The sequence below is a fragment of the Penaeus vannamei genome, chromosome 15 (assembly GCF_042767895.1).
Source record: "Penaeus vannamei isolate JL-2024 chromosome 15, ASM4276789v1, whole genome shotgun sequence".
NCBI classification, from domain to species: domain Eukaryota; kingdom Metazoa; phylum Arthropoda; class Malacostraca; order Decapoda; family Penaeidae; genus Penaeus; species Penaeus vannamei.
In genome coordinates, this window is record NC_091563.1 from 29,432,965 (window position 1) to 29,460,398 (window position 27,434).

Here is a 27,434-nt window from a genome sequence, read left to right on the forward strand (position 1 = left end):
TCTTGGGCGGAAGGAGGTAAGTGCACGCGTACGGGAGCTGGGAGGGATGAGGATAAAGATGCGTGGGAGAGGAAGAAGGGGAGATGAAGTGAGGCAAGCACAGCCCTCTTGACAGGCGAATGTTTGTGCTCTTTATTATTATTGTGACGTCCAGCTGAGACCCATGAGGAGCCTGGGGGAGGTGGTGGCGTGGGGAAAGAAAGCTTGGGTTCAAGGAGGACTCAAGGGAATGCGCTGGAATGGAAAGGACACTGCAGACTGGGATCAGCTGTTGAGGAGAAAAGATAAAAAAGAGAGAGGAACGAAAAAGTAAAATTTTACGCATAGGGTAAGGGGTCCAAGTGGGGAACAGGTTGTTTGGTATTAAACTAATACATTACTACATCGTATTCCAAAATAGCATTATTGAATGTGACCCTTTCAACAGTTTCATAGAGCATTTCATATTGAGGCTTTACTGGGAAATTATGAACCAGATTGGAAGCTCTTACACACCAGCAGGAACTTCACCAAACCCCTATATGGTTATCAAATTTCGTTTGGTAATGCTTTCAGATATTACGATTTAAAAATTGTAAGGTTCAAGTATGCTGCTCAATTGTGTGTGTGTTTTAGTTTTTAGAGCTTCAGCATTTGCTGAGAAATCGCTAGAAAGGCCTGAAAGTCTATTAATAATTTGGAATAGTTTGTTTCACTCAGCCATCAACTTTGAAATTAATATTCCTTTGTTGCAAGTAATGATAGTGTAATATGCAAGTATCTCTTGTTTTCCATTGTAAATGATGTAAGTGAAAGTAGACTTTTGGTAATTGTCAACACAGTAACAGCACCTCAGAGATTAAGTCCCTATTACGCCAGCCAGTCCTTGGGATCCACAAACATCACCATATGAACCAGTAACCTTCCTACCCCAAGGGCTTTGCCCCTGAGACCCCCACCTGACTGCTGTATTTTCCTATTGGGAGCTCTGCCTCCCATAACCCCCTTATGCTGTGGACTTACTCTGTGTGGTATTTTTCTTGACTTATTTTCTATGTTTCTGACATTATTCTTTGCCTGTGCAGGTTATTTGATGCATCAGTGAGCATAGTATTTCACTTTCGGTAATTTTCTATATTACCTTCGCCTCTCCGATATCGATGATTTTGGTATCGTTGGATTCCTCTCACTCTGTACAATCCAAATATGTAGGTTCTATTGCCCGGAAACCCCTTGTTAGTGGCAAACTTGGCCCTGATAGCGGGGGCGACAATGTCGGAGCGGCGGACGTAATATAGAAAATTACCTTAATATAACCCACAGTGAAAATAACCATGGTTAGTCGCATGACTTTCTATTCTGCGACCCCCCTGGTGGGGGCTGCCGCCCCCAACCCCCGCCGAGGAAACAAAATATCCACCACATATTCACGGCAAGATATAGCGCACACGAACTAGATGCAGAGCCGATAACCCCTACCATAACCTAGTAGGAGCACCCTCCACACTCAGTCATCGCCGCGGGTATGGTGAAGTACTGAACACGGTGGTTATTTCGGTTAGGTATTCGAAAATCGTGGTTCCAGGGTACGGGAAACTCGACCTTGAGGCCATCGGAGTAACATCGAGAGAGGTGCAAAACCTGCCACCGAGGGCGCTCTTCTGTTCATGGTATACCCTGTTCATCCTGATTATACTACAATCGTCTCTGTATACAATGCTGACTATGTCAAAGTTAGAATGCTGATTCAGTGGGAATGTTACAAGGTAATTGTAATACGTCCGCCGCTCCGAGATCAACAATAATTTTGTAACGCTCTAGCCTGCCGGGAATACGTGGTGGATGTTGTTCCGCATAATAAAAACTATATATTTGCAATGTGGACAATGAGAGGAATCCAACGATACCAAAATCGTCGATATCGGAGAGGCGAAGGTAATATAGAAAATTACCTCACTTTCTTTGATTGTTTTTAGATTTCCCTGTAAATGTATACCAGAGTACTGTGTGTTCCAAGACATCAGTTTGCAAAGGAATTACTATAGCTGAAAGGTGTTTTATTTTCAGCTGTTCTGTCAAATTACCCCTGATGAAATTTTGTCAACCTTTGCTAGAATGTGATCTTATAGGAAGTGCTCTCTTCTATTTTTGATATCTGACAACACTATCACCCTTTACTTATGCCAGTTAATGTAGTAAAAGTTTACAATAGGCCTGTATCCATCAGGCTAAGTCCCCTAAAGAAACTATCAAATACGTGAACCCTATACTAAATATGCATACTACCATATAGATTGCTTTGAAGCAAAAGCCTTCCTACACTTGATGCTTTACTGCACATAACCCACTGATTGCTATTTTTCACTAGTTGGTGTATACTTTGAATTCAGTAAACACTGTGAGCATCTTGGAAAAATTCAGCCATCGGTATTTGATATTTAAATGCATATTATAATGATATTCTGTGAGTGCATTCTTTTTTTCTTAACTTTCATGCAGTTAGTTACACCATATAGAATGAGAAAATATGATTTTCTTTAGCTACCTTGCTGTTTGCACATGGGCCAAAATCCTGGCTTTAGTCTTACTTGAATGATGACTCTCTCAGATATATGGCTTATAGGTTCGAAGATGCAAAACTCGGCGGTCTTTGGCAATCCCCGGTTGTGACGTCATTCCCAGGACAGGGAGAATCTTGTTGAATAGTGTGATGCACACAGTGCACCGCGAGTCAAGGATATCATTGAATTGTCCCAGTTTCAAGCTATTAAAGTTTGTAACAAAGAATGCCACGGTGTTGTGTAGCAAGTCATTGTTCCCATTCATGTCACCAGCTATTTGAATGGCCAAAAGACCGCGACAGAGCAAGGAAGTGGACACGTTTTGTGCATGCCAAGTGGAGCAACTTTCAGCCTGTGCCAACCAGCATGCTTTGCCTGAAACACTTCGAGCCTGATTGCTTTGCGAACAGAATGACTTACGACATGGTATTTGCAAAATGGTAGGCCATTTCCAATTTATATTTGTCATGATCACAACAGTGCAAAACAAATTCTGAAAGAGCTTGGCAGCGTAGCAAACATTCATTACGTGGGTACGACACAGTGTGCCGAGTGCATTGCAAGTGTGCATGTATTACTTCATAGAGGTAGGGTAGGTACACCCCAAAAAGCACAACACAAATAAATACTGATGCCCTTCCACTTGCAAATGGATGTAGGCCTGCGCCACGGGTGCAGACAAGAGATAACGCAGCCTGCAGAAATTTTGTACCATACAGAAGCGGGATCACACATTCGATTATAAAAAGTAATTTAGAAAATTACCATTTATTCAATCTCTTTGGGTATCGACACCACTCCATGTCTGGCTTGTTTGGCACAACTTCCACAACATCCACAGCTTCGGGCTCGTGCATGTACGGTCCAACAACCATCAACCCTTGATATTTCTCTTCTTCCAACTCTTCGAAGACATAGGCACCCTCTGAAGAAGTTGTACCAATGTCCTCGTCGGAATAATCCAATGAAACTTTACTGATTTCACTGTCGCTGTAGTCTTGTAATGAGTCTGCCATGTTGTACAATGTATTGAATGCAGAGAATGTTGTGATCGTGTTCTAGAATTGATGTCACACATCCGGGTTCTGGATTTTTGCGGGAAAATATAACTTGACCAGAAAATCGAAATAAATCAATTTTGGGGAATTATTTTCAGATTTCCTTTTTTACTCATATTAGATAGATGGTTTGCGAGCTAAGTCTCCCTTTTTAAAATTCTCAGTTGTTACTTCACATAAGCCCCTTAAACACAAGACAGCTTACATTCTTTTTGTATAGTTCTCTTTTTCTGTATCATAAGCATTTTTTTTTTTCCCCCTTCCCTTTTCAAAGATCTATATTTGTCTTGAAATGCTGTATCAAAATGATGGATTGTTTTACTTGCACAAACTCTGTGGCATCTGTGGCTAGATAGTCTGTAACACAGTACTATAACAAAAACAATAAGTAATGTTTTGTTATTTGTCAACTCATTATATTTTCGTAATGTTTAATTTTTGTTAATACACCCTGCATTGGTTGTCACAGCAAACAGAGTAAGATCCTAAGCATGGAAATAGTGCCTTCCATGGAACTTGTGTTCTTCCAGTCACAGCTCAGGGATGGTATATTCCACACTACTTTCACAAGACATTTGTCATAAATCACTGATATTTTCTCTGATATTGGTATAAAAGTGTTCTTGAAACATTCAAGAACTCATATCTATGTGCAATGTCATTATCAAATATAGTATACAGGATTGCAACATGCACGTCCACATAGGTGTACTGGGCGCATATTAGCAGCGTACATCCTCTGCATGTTTGCGGTATTTGCGTTCGCTACCCAAGAAATAACTGGAGCTGGGCTTTAATAGTTGTTTGGTAGTTTCCTCATTCTTGTTGCTATACAATAGGCTAGCTAACTCCATTTGACCCCCAAATTCCCACCTCCCAGAGGGACAGTCCCCTTATCCTGGCACTCGGTCAAATTTTTCCATGACAGATTTTTAATGACAGTGATGGTCACATTAATTTATATATCAGCAAGTCATTTAGGTTCCACTATAAACCAATATTGTATTTCTAAGTTGTATATGGTGTAGATGAGGACTTTAGTAATTGTTACTAAGGGCGACACACTCTCCAGAGACTAAGCCCAAAAACCTAACATACTCATTCATATCTTCTATTTATTCCCTAGACAGGGGGGACAAGCCCCCCTTTACCTCCCATATATTAGCACTTTGTGCTGACATTAAGAACTCTGGCTGCTACACCTTAAACTATATTGTCTTATCCTATTTCTTACTCTATAAGATGATGGTATCCCTTTCCCTCTATATCCACTTGTCACTCTTGCTAACTTATACCAGGACTATTTTAGAGAAAAAAGGTATGAATGTAGTCTTACAAAAATTGTAAGATAAATCTTACAGGAATATGTAATACCTTTTGTAGTTTATTTTGTGATATGTCCACATATAGGTCGATATACAAGTCCTCAGCCACCAGGATTCAATTAGTATGCCAGTGTTACCTCCCCTGGTATGGTATTCATGACTGGTCTATGACTATTCATAGTTTGACTTTTGGTATGCATAGAAAGTGTGGAACCATATTGATTGTAGTTCATAATCTTTGGTGTATGCTATTGTAGTTTCAAAAATATTTTCTAATACGGAGTATGTTATAAAGCACATTTTATTCATATGGCCTATAAGAAGATAATAAATGACAAAATAAGATTATTCTTATGGGCATATATTGGTATTGCTTTACCAATATGAGCCTGTAATATAAATTTTCAGTAATCTTACTTTTAGCAGTGTGAGGAATGGAGTATGCCATGCAAAATTAGAGGAAAAGGGTAACCAGGTTCAATTATGTATGCTAAAAATATTAGGGGATGCACTTATACTGATTTGTTTAATTCAGTGGTAGTTTTTATGGATTTCTGTTGATATTTGTACACAAGGATCATATGAAGATAAAGTAAGATAAAGGGTGGTATGATATATAGGAACTGAATGAAACCTAGTAGTTAGCCCAAGGTACAAGAGTACAAGAGAATGTAAATTGTAAAATTAGAAGTTCCTCTATTACTATGTCCAGATACACCAGCAATTTCACAGTTTGTGATGCTTTTTGCTTAGCGCTCTATGGCTTCTTGCATTGCTTCCTAAAAAAAAATAGATCCAAGAAAACTAAGATGTACAAAATGAAATTCATTGTTTTCTTTCCTTCCTTCTTTCCTTCCTTCCATCTTTTTGTTCAACTGATTTCAGCTTTCATCAAGTTTTTTTTTTTTACTAATGCAGTCAATATCCATGCTGTTGTTAGTATTATAGATATTATAGTTATTATCATGTTAACATTACTAAGAGTATAAGATAGAAGAAAATATTTTTCATACATCAAGAAAAAAGTACACAAATTATTTAGCTCACTAGTGATTAGTATTCATAGAGCATCTATGTGTAGAGACAATTAATAGATTAAACCCACAGTGGGCTTGGTTAAGATTCTGATAAATGAATAATTGTACACAATTACTTCATAATTTGCTTATACTCTGTATACATAATGGGCAATACTAATAAAGGCAGCCGCACTACAAATACCAAGGAAAGTAAAATAGAATTATTGACTTGTGTTCGTAGATGTCGGGGAGGTTAATAAGATTGTAGGGATCTCACAGGTTGTGCTTTAATTGAAATTCAAAGGTCCATAAACCTCATTGTCTCGAACTGTCTCGAATGTAAACGATACTGTGAGCTTTCTGAAAAGTACGATGAAATACCCCTAGGAAAGGGGGTCTGGGGGCTTGCCCCCAGGTAGGGAAATACCCCCAGGGAAGGGGGTAAGGAAATGCCCTAGGGAAAGGGGGTCTGGGGGCTTGCCCCTGTTTAGGAAGTAGAGAAATACCCCAAGGATGGGGAGTCCGGGTTGGGTTGGGTTAACAAATTTCGTCGGGATTTCGGCAACACTGACACCAGTGCGACACATCTTGCAGTGGCACCAGACTCTCGTCCAGATTTTGCATTTTTCAAAATTTTCACTTTTGATTCCACTATTTCTCCCGTGTGTGTGTCCCCCCTCCCCTCCCCGATTCTCCACAGGTCCCCCAAGACAAGGCGGTAGGAGACAAAAACATAAGAAATAGGTGCAGCTGTCTTACTTAGAATTACTGCATAATGTAATGTAGATAAATATAATAGTGTGCTAGGCAGTAATCATGGTTTAGATTGGTATTCTAGAGAATATTGGGCACAGTGCCAGAAAATATTTGAAGTCTTACACTTAATCAAAATTGCATTACTTCTCATTCTACAATTTTTCTTCTTATTGTCTGTTATGAAAATAACTATATTGTATTTTTCCTTTCATTAAAAAAAACAGGCATTCAAGCTTGAATCATAGTGATTTTATTTCATGAAGATGTAAAAGTGCTTGTAAAAATGACTAAGCTAACTACATCATTTGAATATCCTGACAATGATGAATTAACTTGTATATATATTATTCCCTCAAAAAAGCTTCTATCATGACCTATTCTGTTCCAGACACAACAATGATGGTACCTGACGTACGATGGACAATGGGCTTGTCCCTTCTAGTGTTATTAGGTATCATAGGAAGCTCCAGTGGTGTCACCATCATGAGCATTGACTTTGGGTCAGAGTGGATAAAGGTTGCTGTTGTAGCGGTAAGTAGATGTTGTGATGATCTGGCTTCTTGACATGATTGAAATAGTTTTTGACTTGTCACATTTGTAAGTTTTAGTAGAAAAGAATGATGCATGCACAGATGAAGTCATTCATTGCTATTAATCTTTCAGCCGGGAGTCCCCATGGAAATTGTCCTAAACAAAGAATCTAAAAGGAAGACCCCAGGAGCCGTGTCCTTCCGAAACGGAGAGCGAACCTTTGGAGAGGATGCTTTAACAACTGGTATTCGCTTCCCAGCAAATAACTACTTCTATCTCCTTGACTTGCTGGGAAAGAAAATAGACAACCCTATTGTCGAACTGTACAAAAAGCGGTTCCCCTTTTATAACATCGAAGCTGATCCTGAGAGAGGAACTGTTGTATTTAGACATAATGAGTAAGTATGACTTCATGGCAGAAGTAGGGAAGAGTGAATTATTACTCTCCTTTATTTGAAAAGCATTTAAATACTGGCAAGTTTAAGAATTGTTATAAATTTTTATTATTTTCCACAAAGATTTGACTCAAAAACTATTCATGAAATCAGCCCATTCCATTTGTGACCAGATATTAGGGCCTAGAAATTTGTCAATACTCTAAAAACAGAGTAAACTGCCAGGAAGTTCTCCTCACATTATAAAAACTGATCACAAACCATGAGCTAGAGATATTTCACTAATGTGTTATATGTTTAGTAATTGGTACTGTGTGATTTTTTTCCCTGCCAGTGACACAACCTACACAGTGGAGGAGTTGATAGCTCAGATGTTAGCCTATGCCAAAGACATGGCAATGTCACACACTGAGCAAAGGATAAAGGACTGTGTAATCACAGTCCCTCCCTTCTTCAACCAAGTTGAGCGCAGAGCCATGCTGACTGCAGCTGAGCTGGCGGGACTGAAGGTAGGAGAATCAACAGCATGCTCCCCTTATATTTATCAAAATTTGATAACTAACTTACGGTATTATTTATCTTCACATTAGATTGTGGAAATTAGACAAAATATCTTATTGCAGGTGCCATAAGAGGATAACAATTGTTTTATTTGTTGTGTGTTCTGTTACTTATATCATTGATCTTTACTCTGGTTTAGGTTCTGTCCCTTATGTCGTCCAATGCAGCAGTTGCCCTGAACTATGGTATGTTCAGGCGAAAAGAGATCAATGCTACAGCCCATAACATCCTCTTTTATGACATGGGAGCCTCTTCAACCATAGCGACCATTGTCTCTTACCAGACAGTTAAAACAAAGGACAGAGGATACACAGAGACCAATCCACAAGTCACTGTACTAGGGTTAGGGTAAGTTTTACTGCAGTTTGTTTAAACTGAGCTATGTTAAGGCGACTTAGGATTTGGTTTGCATTCAAGAAAATCTAGTAAGTCTTGTTAGTGGAAGATAAAAGAAACTCAACCCATATTTGAATAATGTAATTTCATTATTAAGAATATAACAGTCCAATGATTTTTCATAAATTAACATATTTATTAGAGCAGGATCATGTATCAAATTTGATATTATACTATAAATTTTCAGATATGATCGTACATTAGGCGGGCTGGAAATGCAAATGCGCCTCCGGGATTATTTGGCCAAGAAATTCAATGAAATAAAGAAGACCCCAAACAATGTTCTGGAATCTCCTCGTGCACTGGCTAAGCTCATGAAGGAAGCTGGCAGATTAAAGAAAGTCCTCTCTGCAAATTCTGATCATCTGAGTCAGGTTAGTGATTTTGTTGCAAGAACATAAGTTGATAGGTGTCTCTCCTATTGCTTGATAAATCCTAAATACACCACATTTTCTTTGATATGAAAGGTAATTTTGTAACTAGCTTTTCAAATACAGATAGAAGGACTTCTTGATGAAGAAGACTTTAAACTACATGTAAGTCGAGAAGAATTTGAGGAGCTGTGTACAGAATTATTCGACAGGGTTCAAGCCCCTATTGATGCAGCACTGATTTCTGCTGCTATGGATATCTCAGCCATTGATCAGGTAAGCAGGAGCTTCAATAATATTTTTTGCTGCATTTCTATGGCAAGCTGCTAAATACTTGATCTTGGCAAGTTATGAATACTAAAGGTTATTGAATATGAATATTTCCAGTTTTAGTAATACTGTTTTTTATGTTTTTAGCCTTAATTAGTTTTCATCAGAGATACTCTAATTATTCCCTATCCTTTCACTTTGACAGTTCATCATTGTTGGAGGTGCAACCAGAATACCCAAAATTCAGTCTATCCTGCAAGGCGTTTGGGGTCGAGAGCTTGGCAAAAACATCAATGCTGATGAAGCAGCTGCAATGGGGGCAGTCTATCGTGCAGCTGACCTTGGTCAGGGCTTTAAGGTTAAGAAGTTCCACGTAAAAGAAGCAGTTGTCCTCCCTATTGAGGTAATTAGTCATCTGTTCAAATTTATAATAACCAGCAGGCTCATTAAGCTAGGGATAGCTAGCTCTGTTGATGTTACTTTAGGTACTTTTGTCTTCTTGCATGCCTTCATTTTCCTGTCTTTTACTAATACAGTTTGTATTTCCAGCTTGTGTACAGGAATCATCTAAATTCATTTTCTCATGAGATTTAGATAATTAACCAAAAGAGTCTTGATATACATTTAAGATATAGAATATAGTAAAGAGAAAAATATGCTGGTTCCATGAATATCTGCAAATTTTGAGGTTTCTTGGATCTAAGTAGTAATTGATAACTCAAGAAATATAATGTCATGTCAACATAGAAGATCCGGATACATAATTTACTTGAAAATCTGTCAAAAGAAAACTTGTTTTCTCCCCCCCCCCCCCTTTTTGCAGTTTAGTGAAGAGAAACTCAACCTTTTTTCACTTTCTTAAAATGTAGATACATGCCAAGTATGATTACACGTTGAGAGAGAGAGAGAAAGGAGGCTTCTTTGATGGAATCCTTAAGACGTTTTTGAATTTGGTGAGAGGAATCCTTCCTTGGATTAATGTGTGGAGTTTGCTTTTATCATATCAGGTGTTGGAACAAGTTACTGCTTGATTTGTGACAGGATTGTTTTGTAGATACAAGCCGACAGTGTCAAGGGAAGAGAAATGGGTTTAAGTGGAAGGAAAATACCCCTATATGCAAATAAAATTTTACCTTTGGGCAATGGAATTTAGTGTTATAAGGTAGATAGGTAGATAGATGGGAATAAAGGAGTTTATAAATGTCATTATGTCTGTAAGTAAGTTGAATTTTTATGAGTTTTTAGTTTTAGGGTGTATTTAGAGAAGTAGGAATCTTAAGGAGAAGGGGATTCATAATTCCCTTGTGTATTTTGATATATCCATATTTGTGGAAACCGTCAATTCATCTGCAAACAGCTTGAAATTAACCAGTCTCTGAAATATATATATATATGATAAATAGGGAGACCATAATAAAGCTGACAAAGAGAAATAAGAAACAGACAGACTGACCATTGTGATTAAGTCAAGCAAATAGATTGAGGCAGGCAGGCAGGCAGACACAGATTGAGGCAAATGAATGCAATACCACCAGGTTTATTCTATGAATTGTATTAGTATACAGATGACTCCTCAAGTGCATATGTCACCAAGGAGTCGATTATTAATCCTCCTTATCGCTCTTGTTTACCCATTTCCTTGATTTTCAGGAATACTTTTTATTCTGTATTTGTTAATTGTGGTGTGATAATGTAATGACAGTGTAATGTCTGATAATCGACTCCTTAGTGGCTAAGCACTGGTGGAGCTATATGTGTGTAATACATTTCACAAAATACTACAGTGAATACCACATGTTCTCAGCAACATTGGTTCAAACAGTTTGACAGGCAGACATATTGAGAGACAGGAGGAGAGCATGTAAAAATGAACCTTAAATTTATTTTACTGCATGAGATTTGTCAATAGCTAATAGGAATTGTATGTGCATATGAACTGATATATAGTGAAAGCTTAAATAGCAGGTTCTATTTATTTATATGGTGAGAGTCAAGATAACTCTTAGTTGACACATTCATGTAAGACATGTTAGCACTGCTGATTTGAGGTGGCACATAATTAAGCATGCAATCTTGTTTTGTGCATAGATTAAAGTGTTCCTTTTGCCTCTAGTTAGTGCACCTTTTGTCCTTAAATCATGCACAGTGTTGTGGTTTATTCTGTGGTTATAGCAAATTGGAAATTATGATAATTTCTGTAATGACACAAAACAAATGAAGTATACTTTCACTGAAATTAATTTAAAGTTGGGGCAGTTATATGTATTGTGTAACATATTTATAGCAATAAAAGAAAAGCAGGAGAATAATAGATTGAAGTGTATTTTGATGTAGTTGAAAATAGTTTTTTCCTATTGACAATAGTGTGTTCTTATAAACATAAAGATCAAGTAGGAATCCTTTGAATGTCCATATTTTTGTTTGTACGTGCTTTCCTCCACCTCCATAATTATTTTTCAAGGTAGGCTAAATATATATATGTATATATATAAGATTTAGTAAATAAATGTGTATTGCACACTGCAAACTCAGAAGTTTTTTTCTCTCTCTCTTAATTGCTATTTTTATATTAATGTGCATCCTTGTTTTACCTCATATCCTAGATTTGGGATATGTTTAGACTGCGTGAATTCTTATAAAAAATAAATATTAAGCTATTTTATGTGTATTATAATTAGGACACCCATGTGGGATGATCAAATATTCAACCTTTTACTGATCTCCACATGCATCTCGTTCAGGTTGACTTCGAGCGCCAGGTGGAGAATGATGATGGCTCCACCTCAACCAAGGTGGTGAAGCGCTCCCTCTTTGCATTTGGCAACAACTACCCACAGAAGAAGGTTATGACCTTCAACAAGCACACTACAGATTTTAGCTTCTATGTTAACTATGGGGACCTCTCTCACCTTTCTAAGGAGGAGCTCAGGTGAGTCTAATTGAATTTTCATGTCTGCTTCACTTCTGCCTTATTTTTTCTTTGTTTCTTTTTCCTTTTGCTCTTTATCATCTCTTAATTATCCTGGCCATCATCATCCTCTTCTACTACTGTTAACATATCCTCTTCCTATTTTCTTTCTTTTTTGTTTCTTCTTTCTTCCTCCTATCCTAGTCTTTCTTTTCCTTTTCCTCCTCCTCCTATTCCTCTGCTTTCCTTTGCTCCATTTCCATTTCATCATCATTATCCTACTCCTTTTCTCATATTTTTCCCCCCTTTGTCAGTCTAACAGAGAAATTGATATCAGGCATCTGACATCAGATACAAAAAAGATGTTAAGAGATGGTTGTGTGCATATATGTGTGTGTTTGTGTGTATGTATGTATGGGCGTGTGCATGTGTGTATGCGTGTGTGCTTGTCTGTATGTGTGTGCCTGTGCCTATGCCTGTGAGTGTGTTTGTGTGTGTGTGGGGGGGGGGGGGTATGTGTGTGTGGGGAGGGGTGCATGCGTGCATGTTTGCACCAATATAGGATTTGCTTTTAATAAGGTTGTCCCTGTGAGTCTTGCCTTTAATTGAAGCATGCATTTCCGCTCATTTCAGGAATGCTAATGCAGAGAACATCTCCCATGTGCTGGTATCAGGAGTGACCTCTGCTTTCCAGAAGCATCAGCAGGAGGGCAGTGAGCCCAAGGGCATCAAGGTATTCATCATTGATGCTGCTGAATTTGTTAGAATTTGGTTGTGTGATTAGTAGTTTTATAGGTCATTTTTAGTACATCTCGTGATTTATCTGTGCTTTAAGTATTCCTTGAGTGCTTTTATTTTGGAATCGAGAGGCAGCCTTCAATGAACAAACTATTTTCCAGGCCCATTTCAACATGGATGACTCAGGAGTGCTGGCTCTGAACATGATGGAGGCAGTATTTGAGAAAAGTGTGCTGGTAGAAGAAGACAAACCCAAAGAGGAGGAGTCAACACTCTCAAAACTTGGTAGCACCATCAGTAAGCTCTTTGCAGGTGAGGGGTATGGCATGGCAGGGAAGTCAGGAGTCTTAAATAGCTTGAAATAATTGATATGCAGATGAACTATTGAATCCCTTCACTGATATGGAAAAAAAATCAAGAAATTTGTATAATGATATGCACATGCAGATCTGAATATTGTTTGTGTGTGTTTGTTCTGGTATATGTACTTTATAGATATATTTTTGTTTATTTAGAATATATTGATGGATTTCATGTTATAAAGACTAAAGAGTCCTGACTTCTTTATGGTGGCTGTAATGTTGCATTGGGGACAAAGTAGTTACTCTTATCACAAGCTGTTTCATCTTCGTACTCTGAATGGTCGTAGAGGTTTCAGTTCAGATTTCCCTGTATTATTATTTTGTGTTGTGGGCGTGCTGACTGTTGCATTTTTGATGAGGAGATTGATCATGCTGTCCTCACCACTTTAAAGTACACCACCACTAAGTGTTCCTAATATGTGAACCACCAGTTTTGACTCTTGTATCTAAACACTTGCCAGCACAAGGAGGAAGAATGTCTTCCATATACAAGAGATAAAACTTGACGGTCTGCATTTGACAGAGCTTCAGTGGTGAACTAGAAAGGGGAGGTGATTGTGTTTGGAAGTGGAGTTTCTTGGATCTATTTATTTTGTGTCACTATTTAATATATATATTTTTTTCTCTTGTAGTATTAGATAGATGCAGAAAAGATTTGCACATTTATATGAAGGAAAGGAGTTTCTGAATGTTGTATTAAAGCAAGAATGTAAAGTAGAAAAATGCCCAAAGAATCAAAACTAAAAAAGTAACTTTAAGTAACCTTGATTATTTAAAGTGATATTTTGATCATTCTAAAATTTGTAATCAAGTTTTGGTTTACCTGTGATGGTAAATTTTGTAACTATCTCTACTTTATTAATTTATTCATCAGGAACAGAACAAGAACGGGAAGGCGGAGAGAAAGAAGAAAGTGAAGATGCAGAGGGCAAGGAAAACAAGACAGAAGAAGACAACACAGAAAAGAAAGAGCAAGATAGCAATAATCAGGCAAAGAAAGAGAACAAGGAAGACCAGAAAGATGACCAAAAATCAGACAAGAAAGAGAAAGAGGAGGATGAGAAGAAAGCTGGCACAGACAAAAAGAAAGAGGGAGAGAAGGAGCTGAAGCCAAAGCAGGTCACAGTCAAAGAAGAGCTGAACATGACCATCACCCACCTAGACGTTCCAGACATGACAGAGGAACAAGTGGCTGCATCCAAGAAGAAGTGAGTTGGGGAAAACTTTGAGGATGGGTTAGAGCTTTTGATTGCATTCCCCCCCCCCCCTCAGTTGTCTTCCTTTAAGCTGTAACGTGTAAAGAATGTGCAAGGCTATATGTATATGTTCTATTTGTTGAATGATACAATTTTCTTTTTATAACTTTTCAAGTAGTTTAACCTTTAAATGGCTAGGATAGGTGGAACTTTTGTCACCTGAGAGTGTCTACTTGTTACTTTCTGCCTGCTGTTTAGGGTATAAATTGCCTTCTTTGAAACCTAATTAGGAATTTTTCAAAGGTTGGAGGACATAAATGCAGCTGAACGAGCTCGACATGAGAGGGAAGCTGCACGCAACAACCTGGAGAGCTACATCCTGGATGCACAAGACAAGCTCTACCAGGAAGACTATGAACAGGCCTCCACGGATGAACAAAGGGCAGCCATAAGGGAAATGTGCTCAACGGTAGGTACTCTTCTTGGATAGAAAGGACCTTCCACACAAATGTTAGAATAATGCTGGGATGGTAAAAATACATCTTTACATATTGATAGCTCCTCAAGTGCCTATCACTTATGAGTCAGTTACTAGTCCTGCTGTTCTCGCCAGTTTACTGTTCCTTGATGGCATTTCTCCCTGATGTGTGGCTTGAAGGCTCGGCCCACATAGTGTCAAAACTGCTTACTTCCCCTTTGCAATATCTCCCTTTTTGCATAAGCATTTTTTGTGTTTTTGCCTTTTGATGTGCTGTATCAAGATGGTAATAGAATATTTTCCTTGTATAGACTTCTTATCATCTGTAGGTAGTCTTTAATTCTGTGCAATGATGATAAGTAACTTTGTTTTATGTATAATTTTTCAATATTTTCATAATTTTTAATTTTCTGTAATACAACCAGCACTGCAGGTAACTGCAGGTAGGAATAGTATCTGAGCAAGGAAATAATGTCTTGTCTTGAGTGGACACTCTTCCAGTCATTGTTCATAGATGGTACATTCCACACTTGTTTACCAATGAAAAGAATACAGCAGTATGAGTAATTACCCTCTAAGGGCTTTTTGAACTTGTGGCAAGTCATTCCTGTTACCGTGGCCTTCAGACAAAATTCTCATGTAGGCATGTAAGCAAACATTAATGGAATTAGAGGGGGGGGGGGGGATCTGTGAAAACAGAAATTAAGTGATGTCGTGTAGGTTTTCTTCCTTGATGCTAAAGCACCTTTGGAACCATCTATGTACAAAACTTTATACAAGCATGTCCTCTTACATGAGTATCAGTTTGTATATTTCTGTATATTTGTTTTTTGACCATTTTTTCTGAAGCACATTTGATTTTTAAAAAAGCATGATGATTATTGAGGAAATATTTCTTTCATATTCTAATATTATATCATCATTATATATGTACTCCTATTATTTTTTACATTATTTTTTATTATTATCTTCTGCCTCTCAGCTTGACGAGTGGATCTACGATGAAGGGGCAGATGTGGAAGCTTCTGTCTACAAGGAGAAGTTAAAGGAGCTCTCCAAGCTGTTCGAGCCAATCAAGCAGCGTGTGTTTGAGCACCTCAATCGGCCAGAAGCTGTCCAGGCAAGAAACGAAACGATTTTGATATATTTGTCTCTCTTACTAATCTGTGCACTCTGTTTAGGCCTTGTGCATTATTGGGACCAAAAATTAACGATAGACTTGCACACACGTTCACACGAAGCCAGAGAAAAGGGTGGCCGTGATTATTTTTTCACCCGCTTTTTTGCACTGCAGACACGCCTCTGGTCTTGCTTATCTCCTTTTGTAGAGTACCTCAAGGGCAAAGGCAGAATTCTTAGGAGGTACATGAGGGCTGTTGATCCCTCGGCTTGGCGAACTAACCGCAAACCACCGTCAGATGCAAAATTGCGTAATCGCATTTCACGAAATCAGAGGAATGAAAGATAGTTATTTCTCCCTTCCCTCCTTTTGTTTTTCCCTTCATTCCTTCCTGTGCTAGACAAGGTTCAAGTGTGATTGCTGTAAATATTAACATATTTGTAAAGATGTTGCTATTCCCTTAGATGTATATATATTTTTAGTACATTTGATATAAAGACATAAGCAGTATGTAAATATCTTGACTATAGTGAAATAAAAGGCTATTCAGTTTATATAGTTTTCATATCCCATATCAGAATACCATTAAATTGTCAAATCTTCACATTATTGGGAAAAGCAAGAGGGAGCAGTTTAGCACAGGAAGGAAGATCAGACATGCATGTGAATTAACAATAACCATTCTCCTCCCAATTGCTTTCTACTCTCTTCTGGCCTGTTTACTTCTTGGATAATCATTATTCTTCCTTTTTACTTGGGCTATTTATCACTTTTGCCAGAACTGGGGACTCGCACATCATTTCTTTGATAGATTGGACTGCAAGCTACATTTACATTGGTCTAGGGATTAACTACTACTGTCGCTGCTGTTCCTCATACCTTCTGCTTCTGAATGCTGTCTTGCATACTTCTCCCGTGTGGAAATGTGGGTTTTATCGATGTCCAAGATTGCAGGACTGATGTTGATGATCATCATCATCATCATCTTTCTTTTTACTCAACTTTTTTCACTCTTCTTTTTTATAGTTTTTTTTTTTGTTGCTGTTGTCTTCCTCCTCCTCCTCCTTTTTTTCTTATTTCTCTTCCTCTTTTTCATTTTTACTTTATTTTTCTTATTTTTTATTTTTCTAATTCTCCTTTTTCATATTATTCTCCTTTTTCATATTCTTCTCCTTTTTCATATTCTTCTCCTTTTTCATATTATTCTCCTTTTTCATATTATTCTCCTTTTTCATATTATTCTCCTTTTTCATATTATTCTCCTTTTTCATATTATTCTCCTTTTTCATATTATTCTCCTTTTTCATATTATTCTCCTTTTTCATATTATTCTCCTTTTTCATTTTATTCTCCTTTTTCATATTATACTCCTTTTTCATATTCTTCTCCTTTTTCATATTCTTCTCCTTTTTCATATTCTTCTCCTTTTTCATATTCTTCTCCTTTTTCATATTCTTCTCCTTTTTCATATTCTTCTCCTTTTTCATATTCTTCTCCTTTTTCATATTCTTCTCCTATTTCACATTCTTCTTTGTTTTCTTCTTCATCTTCATCTTCTTTTTCTTTTTTCTTCATCTTCATCATCTTTTTCTTCTATTTCTTCATCTTTCTTATTGTTATTCTTCTTTTCTCATTCTTCTTATTCATTTCCTTTTTATTTTTATTTTAATTTTAATTTTTCTTAATATATTTTTTTCCTTTTTACCTTTGTCTTTTTTCTTTTTCTCTATTCCTTCATTTCTTTTTTTTTCTGCACCTCCTCTTTTTTTCATCTTCATTTACCTGTTCCTCATCCTCATCCAATTCTTCTTTACTTTCTTCCTTCATCTTTTCACCTCCCCCTTTATTTGGTATCTTTACCCCTCCCCTTCCACAATTTGAACTAAGATCAGAAAACTGGTAGAATTCGGACATAATGGTTGCTAACCATTTTAACCCAATTGCACCAGGTGTCATACATATGTATACACATGGAATAATGACAATGGCCGGCTATCCCACTGGTGTGACGTTAGATCGGAGCTTGTGCTTTGATTTTGTCGCTGCCCTGCACGCCAATTTCGATTCTGTCCAGAAATAGGGATTATCGTTCTCCAAATGTACCTTTTGTAAGTGGGTTAAGCAGAGACATAACAGAGCTAACCAAGTGGGTTAAGCAGAGACATAACAGAGCTAACCAAGTGGGTTAAGCAGAGACATAACAGAGCTAACCAAGTGGGTTAAGCAGAGACATAACAGAGCTAACCAAGTGGGTTAAGCAGAGACATAACAGAGCTAACCTAGTGGGTTAAGCAGAGACATAACAGAGCTAACCAAGTGGGTTAAGCAGAGACATAACAGAGCTAACCAAGTGGGTTAAGCAGAGAGACAACAGAGCTAACCAAGTGGGTTAAGCAGAGACATAACAGAGCTAACCAGACTTATTTTCTAGAAGATCTAAAGAAATTGGAAAAAGAAATAGAGAGAGAGAGAAAAACAAAACAAAAACAGAGAACTCAGGGGGAAAGGGTGATGGATGGAACAGAATCGTATAGTGATAATGAGAGAGGCTAGAGAGAAAAGTGAGTGATAATATAAAATCAGTTCGAATTCAATATTTTATTCCATAAGATGAAAGAGAAAAGGTGAAAAGAGTAATGACAGGTGGATAGAGAAAAGAGAAGTGACAGATTGACAGATTGACAGAGTTAAATGGTATAGAGAGACAAAGATGGTATAGAGAAAATGAGACAAGACAAACAAACATATAGGTGGTATAGAGAGATGAGACAGACAGAGACATGGATGGTGTGTGTAGAAAGATGAGACAGACAGAGACAAAGAAAAATGAGGAAAGGCAGATAGATAGATATATTTAGGGGGGGGGCGGGGAGAAAGAAAGACAGATAGATAGAGAAAAAAGGAAGATAGACAGAGATATCTAGGGCTCCTGTCTAACTGCCACTTTTTCCTAGGCCTTGACGGACATGATGAACAAGTCATCCGAGTTTGTGCAGCGAGCCAGAGATGCACCCCCAGAGCTGCAATTCTTCACCGATGTAGAGATCGACACCATGGATAAACTCATCACGGATACCCAGGTGAGTTGTTGTAAAGTTTTGCCAGACTTTTTGAAAATATTCCAGTTTGTAGTACAGTTTGAACCTTGCTAGTCTGGTAAGCATAGGACAGGACATACCGCAGAGTAGTTGGGTTTTTAGAACAAGTGAAATTTAGAGGAAAAATTTGCAAAGTACTGGTAATGAATAATTTTGTATTAGATATCAGTAATCTAAAAATAGAATTAGTCACAGAATTAAATGTGGTAGATGTTATTGCTTTATATACTTTATAATTAATAAAACAGATTGATTGGAAATACACTAGTAAATCAAAACAAAATGTTTTTGACATGGCATCTTGTTTATACAATGAAAATGGATGATCTGCTCTTATGAAAATGAATATAATGAGTAATATCCTGCAGTAGTCATGGTGATGTCTCCACTCTCCTCATGATAAGTGTTTGCTCTGGGATAATATGTATTTGCAGAGGTATAATTCTTTTCTGTCCTCCATGGTTGGAATGTGCTATTGTAAGTATGGTGTCAAACTAAAGTTGGAGATTAGTCTTCCAAAAAGATCTTCACTTTTTGAGTTTTCCCCCATTACATTACTTAACCATGGAGATAAATAATATTTAGAAAGGTTGATCTTAGTAATTTATAGTCTGCAGTGTGGTACGTCTAAGGTAGCCAAAAGAATTAATCTTTAAGATGCAGAACATTTTATACACCAAGAAATAATTTTGCTAAATGTGTGAATACATTTTAGTTATGAAAGAAATGTTTGTTTCCATTCCTCCAGAAATGGCTGGAGGACAAGGAGGAACAACAACAGACACAGGCATTGTCTGATGAACCTAAGTTGAAGCTGAATGACATTGGGGAGAAGCTTGGAGCTCTGGATCGTGAGGTAGGATTATTACACAGTGTTGCAATTGATGCAGTAGATGATTACTAATTTCAAATAATTGCCTGCAGTTTTGACAATGCAACAGATGGAGATAATCATATTTTTATTTTTGTTTATTCCTTTGCAGATCAAATATCTTGTGAACAAAGCCAAGATCACCAAAGCCAAAAAGGACAAGGAAGCAGCAGAGGCCAAGGTAAAGGCAGAAAAGGAGGCCAAAGAAACAGGCAAGAAGAAGAATAACACAGACAACTCAAAGAGTTCAAAATCAAAGAGTGGAGGGGAAACCAAGCCAGACACAGAAGAAAAAGATACAAGTGAGAAAATTGTTACAGGTGAGTACTTGCTCATACAGTCATCCTGAGAGTTGGAAAAATGCTTTTTGAGCTGCTGAGCACTGTATACCTCTGTCATGTGGAGGAATCTTAGACTGGAAAGTTACAACTTCTTTATTTTTTTTATTTTTTGTAACTCATTTCAAGGTATACCAGTTGACTGATATCGGGAATGCTAATATTACCATTAACCCATGGTGAAGTGGCCTGATTTATTTGTGATTTGATATTACCAACAGTCTAGACTTTGTGGCTTGACCTAATCTATACAGGCAGCCCACCTGCTATGAGTCATGATGCATTTACACATCATAGGCTGTTACATCATGACAGCTATAGCTGTTACCGTCACAGAGTGGTTAAGCAGTGTATAAATATTTTGTCCACCATAATTTTAGCATAAAGATTTGTTTACACATGGATGGACCCACAAGGAATTGATTTGAAAGTCTACCAGATCTTGCCTATATACCATCACCTTTGAATTTTGGGAAAGAAAAGTTGGTATATTTATTACAACCAGTATGATTAATAACATTATGAAAATGAATGTCAATAATCATAATAATATCAATGGTAAAAACATCATAAGAATAAAAAAATAAAATAAAATAAGAATGAGGTAAATAAGGGGTTAGGTAGGCCTAGTGATAGGGACTCAAATGGTTGTGGTACCATTGATAAAACAAAACTACAGTGGACACTGCATGTACCCAGCATCAGTGGGGTGATTAAAGAGAATGAAGCTTACAACCACTGTGGGACAACAGCTATGCAGAAGTGTGACCTACAATCAGCTAAAGTTTTGCTCTTAATTTGATTTAGTTTTTACTCATCCAACTTAAAGCTAGAATAGATTATTTAACTTGTTGCTTTGCATTATGAGACAATTAGTAAGAGAGTGAGAGAGAAAGTCACTTTTGATCATATTCTCCCTACAGGAGAAGAACCAGTAATACAGGAGAGTGAAGAGTCACCCTATGTCTTCGAAGAGGAATCGGAAGAAAATAATAGTGAGGAAGACCGAAGGAAAGAAGATATAGAAGTAGAAAAGAAAGCTGGTAAGTTGTTTGTTTACACTAGTATGTGTTGTTGTTGTAAAAGGGTTCATTATAGTCATTCTATTTTAGGTTTATGAAATGCAAGTACTTTTTATTTGAATTACTTTTTTTCCTGTGGAGCTGCAAAAGCTCAAAAAAGAAGGATCTGTCTCTGCTTTATTCTGATGTAGCCTTTAGAAGTCTTGGAGTTTGGGGGAGGAAGTACCATAAATATAAACATTTTGAAGTAGAATACAAATAAGAGAATACTAATTTTCCCATAGTTTTTTTCCCAATATGCAGGCTGTAACAACACAGACTTCCAAACACTTAATTTGAAATGCAGTATGTTAGAGATCATCTGTACTGGTATAACAATCAGTTTATAAAACTCTGATGTGTGTCTCATTCTCTTTCTCATTCTCACGGTTCTCTTTTTACCCATTCTATCTTTTTCTCATTAAAGCTACTGTTTCTTCCTTTTGGCCACTCCTTTGCAGAGACATTTATTTACTGATTATATGATAACATAGAGATTATGATGTATGCAAAACTAGTCCAGGAAGTCAAAACACAATTAGATTTCATAAATCTGCACTCAGCTGCTGTACTTCGAATTCCACTCTTGTTTCTCCAGCTCTCCCCCGTCCCTCATGGATGACTCCCCCAAACCCCATCTGGTCGTATCTGTCATCCGCCATAGTCATTTTTATCATCCACATGCTGTTCACCCACCCTGCTGGCATCAGGTGTGTTGGGAGAAATCCAGCTTTGGATAAAAGAAAAAAAGAATAGAGAATTGATCAGGTGGTTGAGACAGATAATTTTGTCCTGTGCTGCTTCTTCATAAGGTTGACCTGGAAGTCAGGCATTTTTCTTTCATTTAATTTTGCTTTGTTACTTTCCAAGGATTAAAAGATTGTTTTAGCTCAGCTTTTTGCCTTTTTATTTATATATTTATTTATTTTTTTTTTACTTTCTTTCTTTCTTTTAGAAGCCCACATGTGACCCATTTTAATTGTTTATCCTTTTTCTTCTTCCAGATGATAAAGGACATGTTGAGTTGTGATGAGACTGGATAAAGGGCAGGAGTTTTTGGCACCACAAGTAAAATAATTATCAAGATCCATCAATGCTGATACAACAGGAATCTGTTTTCAAGATGCACTTCTATATTGGCACATGTGCAGGAAGGACATATGGGTCTGTGTTCAGGAAAATAGAAAAGACCCTTGTGTATGACAAATTGACTTGTGTTGCTCTGTACCCTGGCCAGGCCAAATGTGCTCTCCCAAAACAGTGATTTAAGTTTAGATTTCTTCCCTTGGCTACCTCTGTAAAGATACAAGACAGCACTCGACAGATGGCCCTCTTACCTTAATCACTCCTTTCTTCCCTCCTACTTTAAAAGTGGTCATTTGCACAATGAGTAGTCACGAAATGACATTTACCTGTTTTTGAATGCTGTTAATTTATTAGGTGTCTGTTGTCATAAAAAGAAAAAGTATTTGAAATATGGAATTTCTTGCCCATTTCAGAGAAGTAAATTTTACACTTTTGATTCTCTCATTTCCTTTCCCCCAACTCCTGAGAAGTTTGTGGAGAGACCTCTGCCAGTTCGTTTATAATTGATGCTATATGAATCAGACAAAATTACTTTAGGTATTGTTGCATCTTGCAAAGCATAAATCTGATTTACATTCAAGGCCAGTTGTATCTCCAAAACTAAAAGTTACAAGATCACTAAAGCAGCAAATCACTTTGCAAATGTTGTTGATGGTTTGAAATACTATTTTTCCAGTGTTAAAAGAATTAATACAACAAGAATATTGCATATTCTTTTGAATCAAGAGTGAGATTATTTATTATCTTCATAAAAGATTGTAGTAGATCTGTTTTAGTAGTGATATGTAGGTTATTGTAAAGGTTCTGGTCCCATGCATGCTGCTGCTCTGAAAAAGTCAGGTAGTATAGAACATTCAGTTTGAAATACAAATGTGCAAGTGATCTTTCTTGAACAAAACAGTGGTTATGTATTGGTTAAAGGGTAAACATTTTTATTAGATAGAATTATTTGCTAGAGAACTTATTGACATTCCAGATATCTTAGTCATTAAAAAATGAAATTTGAACTTGTTTTGAGTCTGAAAAATGTGGAACGGATAAATTGATTTTTACAAGCTGTGTGCAAGTGTACTTCGTCATGAATTGTTGGAAGAACATATTGTATTTTCTAAAAAGGAATGGTAGGAGAATGGCATTGCCCTTTGAATATAATATGTGTTGGGTAGTGATGTCTATCTTGTCCGGAAATGCATTTGGTGTGTATAATCACCTACATTTTTTTTTTTTTTTTTTTTGTTCAGAACATATATTTTGTTCAGGAGCAACACCATCTTTCTCTTGTCTGTACTGAATCTTACACAGTGGCAAAATCATGCAATGAAACAGGTCAGTAATTATACAGATAACCAGAAATGTATAAATACACTTTTTTATTGGAAGAACTATTATAAATGTTGGGTATAATAATAAGTAGTAAATTAGAATTCACTTTTAATTTATTTTTATCGCATTAAGTGAATGTATTAACTGCATTTTCATTTTCATATTTATTTACTTTTCTAGCACTTTAGTCTGTTATTTTTGTTTTCCTAAGGAATTTTCAGGGTGCTGCATATGGTGTGATTGAGGTAATCTTTAGTTTGCTGTATGTATGAGAACTCGGATAATTTGGTAAAATCTAAAAGGTATGCGAGATGTTGATCTCTTGCAGTTGCTTAACAATAAATGACGAAAATTTTAACCCGTAAAAGGTTCTACTTATTTATGAAGGGAAGAAGGCCATGTTGTACATGACTTTTAGAACCCAAAAAGTAAAAGTAAACTTGGGAATGACTTTCACTGTACATTTTCTGCTTTTAAGAATGAAAGATAGAGATCTCACATACTTAAAACAAAATACTCAGGCAGAACATTTCAGGTACTGCTGGGCATTCGTAAAATTAATGTAACACAAAAGAGGAAAGTATTTTGTACATTGATATTGGATCAAATTTCAGATGATGGTTTTCGGAGATCATTTCTAAGATATATTCAGTACCTCTTCAGAAAAAAAGTAGATGGATTAAAATTTCAGCAATTTTTGCAGGAGTTTTTGCCTGTATTTGTTGCTGTGTTATTTTTTGTCCATTTTTAAGGGAAAAACTATTATACAAATGTCTTGACGATGTATGAATTCTTATTGAGTTGATCAAAGGAAGGACTACATTTCCTATTGTTAATTTGTTTATTGCTCTACAAAATATTAGTTGTCAGACATCACATGTTAAATTTTTTTTTAAATACACACCAAAGATTTTTCAAAACATTCTTCTTGAACTGTACCCAGACAATTTCCAATAGGAATACCCTTTTATCCTTTGTTTTGTCCCTTTTTGTGTAATGGAAAAGACTTAGTAAATACTCCCTCATACAAGCTACGTCCGTGGTTCTCATTGTCCTCCTCTCCCTATCCCAGGCTGTCCCCGTTCCTACCAGGTTCCATCCTAGGCTTCCCCCATTTCCTCTGAGTTCAAGGCACAGTCTAATGACGGTCTTCACATTTATACAAAAATATACATATATTAGAGTTACAGCCCACGTTGGCCTCCAAGCAGAATTAAGAAAATCGAAATGTTAATCCAGCGTGGCTTATACGTAAGGGTATACTTGTATCTATCCATATACACTACAAAATCTACCAATCTGCTATTCCTCTTCTGTAAAATTATTCTCCAGTTTCTTCCCTGGATATGTAATTGGATTACATTCTAAAATTGCTTCGTTTGGCTTTTAATATGTACTGAGAGAGAAACAAAAGGCAGCCAGATGTAAACATGTTTATATATATGTACATCCCTACACATACAACCATACGTATATATAATGTATAAATGTGTTTGTAAGTACACATAGACTCAAGCTTTTTCATGGTCTGTGGACAGTTTGGCAAACGTTTGTCTGGATATTTGTAAAATCAAACAAGGGTATTGGTATTTGGCAGAAAAAATAAAACTAAATGTATGGTAAACGATATCCATTTGTAAATATGTTTAACCACAGTCCAGAGGTGGCGAGGATGAAGTGGTCGAGGTTTCTGTAGTAACGAGGTTTCTGTAGTACTGTAATATCACATGCATTTGCACAAGAGAAGGATATCTTGTTTCTCACAGTGAGTGAAGGTGTATGATTTTCTTTATGTCGGATTGTGTTCGTTTCTTATAATAAATATGAGAAAATAAACCTGTTCTTCATCACCTTCGGTTTGTGCAACACACACTTTCTGTTCTAGAATAGAATCCGAAGCAGAAGTCAGATATAGTGTACAGTCGTCATAATAATATGTAGAAGAAATGTTGAAATGATCCCTTAATGCATAGCTGAACAAAATCGGGTTAACTGAATATTACAGTGGCTTGATAAGCAACAAGTATGGCCCTTCAGCTACCTCAATCCTTTGCTCGTTGTCTTAGGGATGGGGGCTTAGGAGACGAAGATTGGGGCCCAATGTAGCTGATCGCCTCTACTTTGACCCTCCGCCCTCACTCCAACTAATTTTGCGTGGTCTTTTCTTCTCATATTTTCATTTTCCTTCCCTTCTCCATCCCCTTCCTCTGTTCACATCCTAAAGTGTGAGAGCCGTTCTGAAAGGATGGAAGCCTGTGTCAGTCTTGAACGGCCTTCGTACTCGTTTGCTATTTCCTCTTTACCCTTTTCAATAGATAAATAAAATCACCAACTAAATTTGCAGGGTCTTTAATTTTTCTGTTCTTCACCTGTCCACATCCTAGTGTGAGAGCCGTGCTGAAAGGTTGAAAGACTGGCTTTGTGTCGCTCCCGAACGGCCTTCGTACTCTTATTTGCTCTTTCCTTTTACCCTTTTCCCTACTGTACTAACCTACAATCCAGTACAACCTTTAATTTGCTCAAGTCATTAACGTATTTTACCCTTTTTCGCCACAGTACGTTATAATAGTGTTGCATGATCTTTGATGTGCGGCGCATTTATTTGTTTTGGCCATTAACCATTCTAGGAATCCATAAACATCGCCTTGTGAACGAAAAACTTCCTTATGCAGGAGCTTCTCCCCCAAGCCCTACTCTTGCGTTCTGTATTGAATACGCCGCTAATGATTTTCAACAAATAAATAAATATTGCCGTTTAACCTAAACATAGTTTCTATTATTAAAAAAAAAAATCATGGATCTTACCAGTAGTCTTGCTTTGACTAATGGACAATCAGGAAAGAAATAAAGCAAGAAAAAATATATTTTTCACATACAATAATGAAATGTCGAGATAAGTCGGAGGTGACAGCAATTAAAGGTATTCCCAACGGTTCTAGTGGGGGAGAATCGCTCCGTACTTGGAGAACGGTCTGCCAGATCCAGACTATGCAGCAGTGATGTGAAATAGACAGGGAACACTGCTTTGCTTTCACAGTAACAGCAATGTACAAAGATTGCAAATACTGTTTACAGTAATCTTAAGATTCGTATCCCGCCAATTCCATGTCCGTTGTTGTCTTAGAAGACGGGAATGGGCCCAAGGTGAATTACCTTGGACCTCAGCCCTCGCCTCAACTAATATTGCATGGTCTTTTCTTCTCCACATTTCCTTTTCCTTCTCTTCATCCTCTTCTGTCCACATCTTAAAGTGTGAGAGATATGCTGAAAGGATGAAAGGCCGGTTTTGTGTCAGTCCTGAACGGCCTTCGCACTCAGTTTTTTAATCCCTCTTTACCCTTTTAACTACCATATTAACCTCCAGCGCTCTACAACCTTTAGCATGTAACACATTTTGTCCTAATTGTGAACTAATTCACAATACTTCATCATAAATCTGTATGACTTTTCCCTACCTGGACGCTTTGCCCCAATGCACACCTAATTGCTATATTGTGTATACGCCGCTAATGACCTTAGATGTTGATGCGGCAGACATTTTTCAGTAAATAATTAAGATTCGCATTAACTACTTTTGTTACTATAATTGAATTAAAGAAATAAGCAAGGAGGTTTGTCCCAACATTTTTCAGT

The 27,434-nt window shown here is 37.1% G+C and overlaps 1 protein-coding gene across 2 annotated transcripts in view; it reads left to right on the forward strand.

The window, feature by feature from the left end:
• Grp170 (Grp170 co-chaperone) overlaps positions 1-25,637 on the forward strand; it is a 25,846-nt gene extending 209 nt beyond the window's left edge. Inside the window, exons 1-19 of one of the 2 annotated variants that reach the window (XM_070130603.1) lie at positions 1-16; positions 7,087-7,229; positions 7,362-7,627; positions 7,959-8,133; positions 8,325-8,533; positions 8,769-8,955; positions 9,079-9,228; positions 9,428-9,625; positions 11,964-12,151; positions 12,764-12,863; positions 13,030-13,180; positions 14,105-14,438; positions 14,730-14,895; positions 15,887-16,024; positions 18,979-19,104; positions 19,871-19,978; positions 20,106-20,313; positions 21,255-21,374; positions 22,397-25,637. The exon at positions 1-16 is cut by the window's left edge and continues 209 nt beyond it. In XM_070130603.1, the coding sequence (XP_069986704.1) occupies positions 7,095-7,229; positions 7,362-7,627; positions 7,959-8,133; positions 8,325-8,533; positions 8,769-8,955; positions 9,079-9,228; positions 9,428-9,625; positions 11,964-12,151; positions 12,764-12,863; positions 13,030-13,180; positions 14,105-14,438; positions 14,730-14,895; positions 15,887-16,024; positions 18,979-19,104; positions 19,871-19,978; positions 20,106-20,313; positions 21,255-21,374; positions 22,397-22,422 (2,985 nt within the window). In that variant the 5' untranslated portion in view covers positions 1-16; positions 7,087-7,094 and the 3' untranslated portion in view covers positions 22,423-25,637. The remainder of the gene's footprint in view (positions 17-7,086; positions 7,230-7,361; positions 7,628-7,958; positions 8,134-8,324; positions 8,534-8,768; positions 8,956-9,078; positions 9,229-9,427; positions 9,626-11,963; positions 12,152-12,763; positions 12,864-13,029; positions 13,181-14,104; positions 14,439-14,729; positions 14,896-15,886; positions 16,025-18,978; positions 19,105-19,870; positions 19,979-20,105; positions 20,314-21,254; positions 21,375-22,396) is intronic. The other variant, XM_070130604.1, reaches the window with a different exon arrangement.
• Positions 25,638-27,434: the final 1,797 nt, after the last annotated feature.